This window comes from Procambarus clarkii, chromosome 21 (genome assembly GCF_040958095.1).
Source record: "Procambarus clarkii isolate CNS0578487 chromosome 21, FALCON_Pclarkii_2.0, whole genome shotgun sequence".
NCBI lineage: Eukaryota > Metazoa > Arthropoda > Malacostraca > Decapoda > Cambaridae > Procambarus > Procambarus clarkii.
Window position 1 is genome coordinate 32879867 of NC_091170.1, and position 8765 is coordinate 32888631.

The following is an 8765-nucleotide window of genomic DNA, read 5'->3' on the forward strand; positions in this document are numbered from 1 at the left end:
AAACTCTTGCTCTCTGTATTAATGATGTTGTTTATAATGGATGTTACAACATTCTTAATGTTTTTCAATTGCTTGAAGAGCTGACTGTGAACTACAGAAAATTACTACGCTGTTTTTCAGTTACTGGCAAGTCGTAGTAGAGCTGTATGTGAAGAGCTAAACCAATTGTTCAGTCTCGTACTAGTGGTCTGTGTACAGCAGATGTCTTTGTATATTCTACGTGCTGCTGCAGTGCGACCTGTTGACATTTGAACAGACCCATCAGTGTAAGCATAATGCTTGAAAAGTCCCCCTCAAGTTATTTACAAAGGAATCGATACTATGTCCCAGTGGCGCAGTGGTAATATTCTTCCCACGCATCGCTAGATATGGCCTAGTTCGTATCCTGGCCAGGGAGAAATGACTAGGCACCAATCCTTCGATTTTTTCACCTAGCAGTGAATATGTACCTGGTTGTTAAATGATTTGGCCGGTCGAATTACAAGGAAAATTAAGATTAAAAACCTGCCCCAAACGCAATGCGTGTTAGTCGCTATACAAGAATATAAGAACTCTTGAATCTATTTATATATTATATATATATATATATATATATATATATATATATATATATATATATATATATATATATATATATATATATATATATATATATATATATATATATATATATATATATATATATATATATATATATATATACACAGTATGTGTTGTTGCTTTGAAGAGTGCTGGGTTTTCCTTACAGGTGTGTAATACACTTGAAATTCAGGGTACATGTGTAATGGATTATCATAAGCAAACCAAAATTATATGCAACCAGTTCATCACAAACGTAAAATGCTTGTTATGGTCCAACAAGATCAAGATAAATGAACCTTGGACACGCCTCTAGCTTCCTGTCATCGTCGAGGCCACCAGATGGATGGTAGCCCTCAGGTAAATTCAGGTAAAGCATTTTTGGGCTTAGTTCTTGTGTCCATAATTACAACTGTTTGTAACCTTTTCCACTGCCACTCATGTACATGCCGGGGTATGGGGTGCATAATAAATTAAATGAACTAGAGGTAGATATTAACACACTAAAATTAGTTTCACAATGCACTGTATGTACTTTTGCAAAAATTGATTATTTTAATCATTACCATGCATTATATTTTTAAAATCTCCACGTCTTGCATTGCTGGTTTTCTGACTCCTCATCCTATGTATTCATAGTTATGATCAACATGATTTATCAATTATTTTCTGAAGGAAGCCATGCTCAGTTGTGAATAAGTTAAAACTTCCTGTCCATACATTTTATTTATCATCAGTACAAAGAAATATTTTATATCACAGGCAATTGAAAAAGAATGTGAATTACAGTAGTTTCCTTTTCTAACAAAATGTTCTATACAAAAATTAAAGCCACAATCCATAAATAAGGTAAAGACTTGCATAACAGATGAAAAGTACGCAACAACTCATACCAGGCTACAATTAGGTACATCTTTTACATTCCTATAGAATAATTAAGCCCTGAAAAGTCTGTAGCCTTCATAATAGTTAGCTTATATTTCTTTTTTTTACTTAATAGTTTCTCTCTCTCTCTCTGAGTAAGAGAGAGGAAAGAGAGAGAGAGAGAGGAGATAGAGGGAAGAAATAGGGGGAGTGTACTCGCTTAATTGTGCTTGCAGGAGTTGAACTTCAGCTCTTTGGTCCTGCCTCTCAACCATCAATCAATTGGTGTACAAATTCCTGAGCCTATTAGGCTCTATCATACCTATATTTGAAACTGTGTATCAAGTCTGCCTTTACCACAGCACTGCTTAATGTGTGTGTGTATAATTACCTAAGTGTAGTTACAGGATGAGAGCTATGCTCGTGGTGTCCCGTCTTCCCAAAACACTGTCATATAACGCTCTGAAGTTACTGGGCTTTGAAATAAAGTGTTTGTGTGTGTTTATATATATATATTTTTATTATGTATTCTGTATTCTTAAAAAGTATAATAAAATGCACATAAAAGTTAGGTGACGAATGCCACAAATGAATAAGATCATGTAATATCACAATATATTTCACATTAAACATTAAAATTACCCATCATGCACTTTTTGTAAATACCCTACACTGCCAGCAATTTATTGTACAAGAAATAAATGGACAAATTTTCAAGTTACATTACAAAGGTTAAATGAATAATTTTATGACAAGTCTTAGTTTCCATAATTTTTTACCAATTTTGACAACTAAGGTTCAGAGCACACTAACAGGCTCATGCCCCTTGTCCTCTGCCAATGCTCTGTAGGTAAATATAATGGCAAATGCACATCCTTGTCAGAATATCATATGGTAATTTTTCATATATTAAAATGTACTTTTGACTAATTATCATTACATTAAATGCTGCAAGTAAATGGATCAACAGCATTTTTTGCTTGTGGCTTACAGCCATAGTCAGAATGAAATTTGGCAATACAGACTGATGGCCAGATTGTTCTTCATCTCGCTGAACAAAATTATTTCTGAACTAAGAAGAATGGTAACAATTCACAGTACTACATGGTATACTCATCCTATGCACATAATTTTTTTCAAATGGTACGTAAGCACTACAGCTGTAGGTGTTAACCAACAATGCATCCATATTACATTGAGTCAGATATGAATAATGAGCTTTACTGTGGATCTAGTCGATTATGACACTTGCTTCACATAATGATCGAACTCGGTACTGCATTGTGGTCTTTCTCAATAACGGAATAACTGACAGCTCATGATTCACATCCGACACCTGAAGATATTATACTAAGAGTATAATATCTTCAGATTCTCAGTATAACTTAACTAACAAGATATTTATAATGGGATTCCTGGCTTACATCATTCTGAAATTTTAACTAAAAAAAAATAAAAAAATAAAATTAGATATATAATTATAAATTTACCCATTACCGTTGTTGGTTTAACCAATTATTTCTCAATACTGTACTGTACATCTCTTAAGGGCCAGTTCGGAGAAATGTTATGTCGAGTCCGGTAGTACAGTGGTCTATGTCCGAAGAGGAACTCTGATTCATATTCCGGACAGGGCAACAAAAGCTGGGCATTTTACCTCTTACCTAATGCCTCTGTTTAACTACCAGTAAAATAGGTACCCAGGAGTTAGGCAATTGTTGTGGCATAGGAAAAAACTGCTCTCAACAATGGAAATTAAAATGCACATACAATTGAGGGAATGTCGCGTATAGTAATGGAATACGTATATCACTGTCAAGGACTAGAAGCCAGTTGAGCTTCTCAATGTTCCACTAACCATGGGCAAGGCAGACCATGCATTCACCCAAAGGTAAGCACCCAACCAGTTACTGGCCAGACCCAATAGTGCTTAACCAAATGATTTGTACATCATTCACTATGTCACTGCACAGAATGGGGAAATGTCATGAAATGTACCTGTTAATGATTGTGGGTTCTTCATTCACTTTACAGTAATGTGAATTTAGATTCCACAGTGATCACATCATTAATAAAAGCTATATAACAATGCTAAACACTACCAAATTTGTTTTCAACCAAACTAATATCTAGTCAATAAAAACACTAGAGTCATAGCACAAGGTTGCATGTATTGCACTAACGAAGTTAGTAAAAAAAAAAAAAAAAAAAAAAAATTCATAGTATCTTTGCTTTTAGAGACTATATAATCAGATCAACTGTCCATATGGAGATCACTTGAAGTCAGACTTCCGAACGTCATTTTTTTTAACAAAGCATTTTGAGAGCGACAGAAATTACATATTAATGTTCGATTCGGAATAAACTGCACTAGATTTATTGTAACAATCCTAGTCTTCAGCAGTCAATTGTTTTTTTGGGGTAGACTAATAATAGACAACTTTTTTGGGTGGACCATTCATGATGTCTATACTTTAACAACAAGTTTACGAGATAAAAAATTTCAACAAATGAAAACATCACGGTACAACTGAAAGTGACTAGCAATCGAGTAATCTTTCTAGCATTGTTTACAATGGTCCTCATCATATCTCTTAAGTGCCCTCTAGGCATTAACTTTTACTTAGATTTTAGTGGTGTGGTTACTAAAAAGATTTGCAAAGGGTGACAAGTGACATTATTTCATACATGAAAAGGTATCCTGAGGCTCTGCACTTTGTACATATCAGGGATTGCACTGGTTTGTACATTCAAATGAGCTGCAAAAAGAACTGTAGAGACTAGCAATTACATTAATTTGTAATGAAGCCGTTTGACATGGAGAAATGCAGGTCACCAAAGTGTGGGTGTGTATATGTATGTGTGTATATATGTGTATATATGTGTGTATATATGTGTGTGTGTGTGTGTGTGTGTGTGTGTGTGTGTGTGTGTGTGTGTGTGTGTGTATGTGTATGTGTATATATATATATATATATATATATATATATATATGTCGTACCTAGTAGCCAGAACGCAATTCTCAGCCTACTATGCAAGGCCCGATTTGCCTAATAAGCCAAGTTTTCATGAATTAATATATTTTCTATCATTTTTTTCTTATGAAATGATAAAGCTACCCATTTCATTATGTATGAGATCAATTTTTTTTTATTGGAGTTAAAATTAACGTAGATATATGACTGAACCTAACCAACCCTACCTAACCTATCTTTATAGGTTAGGTTAGGTAGCAGAAAAAGTTAGGTTAGGTTAGGTAGGTTAGGTAGCAGAAAAAGTTAGGTTAGGTTAGGTAGGTTAGGTAGTCGAAAAACAATTAATTCATGAAAACTTGGCTTATTAGGCAAATCGGGCCCTGCATAGTAGGCTGAGAAGTGCGTTCTGGCTACTAGGTACGACATATATATATATATATATATATGAGGAATTATTTGAGTAAATACTGCAAGGTATAAAAATGCTGCATCAGCAGTGAAACTTTTTAACATAGGACATCTGCTAATACAATAAAAAACCCTTATATCTGATAACTGCACAAATGTTTATCAGCTCAATATTGTTACATAAGAAAAAAAATGTTCACTGTTAAAACTTTCGCTGGCCCGGCAGGGCACCCAAATCGCACCTGAAGATAGGCTTAGCATTCCCGGTGAGCACATAACCCAATGTTAAAACTCTTTCACCCACAATGTTTATACTTAATAATAAACCATTGCAAAATTTTTTACATGATGCCATTCGCGTCATCCCACATACTCCGTATTTTGGTTTGATGACGGAATATGCGGCATTAGGCAGAGAAAGTGTTAAGACCCCACATTCTACTTATAATCTTTCACAGGCCCAAGTGAGCACCAAACTCCCTGAGCTAAGCAGTTGCCACACTTTATGAGAGAACAAACACTAAGTAATCAAAATGTTCTCCACTTTATATTAATGTTAAAGTGGTTTTACAAAGTTTTAAATAGAACAGCTGTATAGCTCAAAACATATTCAGGAGGAGATGAGTAGAAAATTTCAAGACAGAGTAAAAGTTATGACAGGAGACACACTTCATGTAATAGCAGTAGTACCTTTGTGGAGGAAAATGCAGAGGCTTAGCTTGAACCATCTCACTGCACAGCATGAGATGGCGTATTCGGCACAAATATATATACATCGAGTACAGTACTTTAAAAGTTTAACTATGTATAAATATACTATATACAGTACAACTGTGTGTAAGTGTTTAATGTCATTGTATCCCAAGATAATGGTATTATTTGAGCATGCAATAAAACCAACTTATTCTCGATCAAACATGACAGTGGGTGCCAAAGAATATGTAGAAATTATTTCACAAGAAGCAGAGCACTATTCATTTACACTCCGCAATAGGCACATGGGTTTGAAAACATTTGGAATAAAGCCAATCTCTGTATGCTAGAGGTACATCAAGCATACTGCGTATGTCACAAACACAAAGTATGAACACCTGTTTATAAATGTGTGCCTTTGACTGGCAAATTCAAGTGTTTCTTATAACCTGATTTGTATTTTTCCATGCAAACATCAACAAAAGTTTCAGGAGGCCAAAATCTGTGGTACCACCAAACAATGCCAATTTTACAATAGTTTATTGCTAAAAAAAGGAGTAAACAATTACTCCTCAAGCACCATATTGAGTAAATTTATGTGCAACTTTGGCAGCATAAAAAACTATAAACCAATTAGCAAATAAGATTAAGGCTAGTATATAAAAAAATTATGGATTTCATCCATAAACTTGTGCATACTAGTACTTAAGAAAATAAAATTATAAAATATAGAACAATCTATTTTGCAAGTTTTGAGTGCCAGTATATTATATATACTGTACTGTATTGCAGGTATACCAATGTCCACCTATAAGCTGTAACTGTTCACATACAGTATGTTCAGCCAATCTCCATATTTATATACAAACTGTATAATGTATATAAATTTACCGGTGTATATATATATACATAATATACATGCATACATTTACTTTATATTTTTAGATATACCACATACACAATTGAACTTCATTTCACTGAGCAATATGCGTTCACATCATTCAAGTCAATGTATTTACCAACACCACCACACTAATATTTCTCAAATGTATTTACCGGGTAATAAGTTTTTCAGGTACTTTCTACATTTTACACAATCACAATCTACAGTAGCATTCTTTTTTGAAGACTACTTTAAAATTTCACAGAAATTTTCAAACAATGCTTTATATTAACTTTCCCATTATTATCTAGTATTTGTTCTGTATTATGTTTCCATGTCTCCATAACCAGTTTTCTTTTCCCAAAACTTTATTTGCAACATTGCCAAATTTAAATTGGCCTCGTGCTGCTGTCGCTGCCACTCGTGAGCTTCCCGCTGCTGCTGATACTTTTCTTGTAGAGTTTTACGCTCTAATCTTAAATTTTCTATTGAAAGTTGGGCTTGTTGCATTTGCATTTGAGCAAGAAGAATATCCTCATCACATAACTGGTCCATTTTTTGTTTTCTTGTTCGTCTTGATGGGCCAATGTTTGGAGTTAAATCAGAGTTTGGCTTCTCATAATAAGATGTTTGCTCACAATTCTGAGAAGTATCTGATGCAGAAGATTGCCCAGTCTGAAAACCATCCATTCTGACAGCAGAGTTTGTCGAGGTTTCTGGCATCAAACAATCTGGAACCATGTCCTGGGGATTCACCACAACATTTTTTACATCATCGTCTGAAATAACAGCAAGAAACATCAGCACATATTTCAAGTACTTTATATATAAAATTGAGCATGTAAGTAGCATTCTAGTTGAAATTTGCAATGGATTATAAGTAGGATCTTTAAGGTTTAAGGCAACAGTTGTGATGAACATCACAAAAATAAACTTCATGATGAGAGATTCTCACAATAGAGAAAGTATTGTCGAATCTCACACTTGAAGAAAGTAGTAATGGGACGATACTGCACTAAAATTTCTAACGATTCAGAAACCAATTCCTCTAAAGTCTTGATTCTGATACAATTATAGATTCCAATTCTTTTCAAAAATATGGTTGGATAATTATTTTTCTAAAAATAGTTCTTTTAGTTTGAAAAAATTAATGATTTACATTATGAGTATTATGAGCATGGTATAAGTATTAATAACAAAATAGATTGATTTAATAATAGAAAACAATTGATAAATCCAGCTTAACCTTCTGGAAGAAACCTGGAAAGTGAAAATATTCCATTATACATGCAGATATTCATGCTTTAATTGTGTACTACACAATAAAATACAATTTGTAATATTATTTCAAATAAAATTATTACAACACTACCTCAATTAAAGCATAGCTAATTCATTTTTACTCAAAAAATAATCCATAATCTATAAAACAAGACAATAAGAAACACTGAAGGCATTTCTTTTTACCCATCACAGGTGAACATGTTATGTAAAATTTACAATACAATAAGTGTTTATTTTTCAAATAGTTACAATGCAATAGTAGCTGTTCAATTAAAACAAAATACATTTTTGGTTTATACTGAAAAAGCAAACGTTAACCTATATAATGCAAGTAGTATAATAAACAAATTATTCAATGAAACCTAAACTCTTAAATGGTAATGTAAAAATGCTAGCATCTCTCCCATTTCTGCTTGCATTCTGTTTCCTTTTGGCGAGTTAATTTTTATATTAAATGCTAAAGAATTATTTTAAGAATTGGAAATATTGTACTAGTAATGATAAATTTCTCTCTATTCTGATAAAGATTCGGATTACTGTGAAATGCTAAATTCTTCTAATTCTCGATACCACTTCCATCGTCTCATCACTATAGTAAGGTTCATCAATATGACACTTTTGAGGGGGGGGGGTGTCAGAAATGATAAGGAAAAGGTAATTTATACAACAGCAGGAAAGAATACTACAGTGCAACAATACAACCTTCCCTATGCAGTTCTCAAACAGCTTATTATTAAAAGAAATGAATCATCTATATTTTACATTTGAAAAAAAAATACTGTACCTAAAACCAAAATGTTTTATATTCCTAATAGTATACCTTATTTTCTATACTGTATATACAAAAACACTTAATGGGGTTTCTAGTATTCTGTAAAACACATGTATTCAAAAGTGAAACATAAGTTTAAATTAAATAACTTTGTAATTTAAAGTTACACAAATAACACAAGACAGCATGACTATGTATACTAGATTAGCAAAGTTACAGAACACTAAAAACATTTAAATCATGCACTTCCAGACCAAAATTTAGCATACAAGGATTGAGCACATTGAGAACAGCTTCTACTTCTGGT

At 33.2% G+C, this 8765-nt stretch overlaps 1 protein-coding gene across 1 annotated transcript in view; it reads right to left on the reverse strand.

Annotated features, from left to right (window-relative positions):
- Positions 1-1286: 1286 nt before the first annotated feature.
- LOC123760637 (myb/SANT-like DNA-binding domain-containing protein 3) overlaps positions 1287-8765 on the reverse strand; it is an 8840-nt gene continuing 1361 nt past the window's right edge. The window contains exons 2-3 of the mRNA XM_045746381.2: positions 8728-8765; positions 1287-7181 (exon numbers count right to left, since the gene is read on the reverse strand). The exon at positions 8728-8765 is cut by the window's right edge and continues 57 nt beyond it. Coding sequence (XP_045602337.1) covers positions 6727-7181; positions 8728-8765 — 493 coding nt within the window. The 3' untranslated portion in view covers positions 1287-6726. The remainder of the gene's footprint in view (positions 7182-8727) is intronic.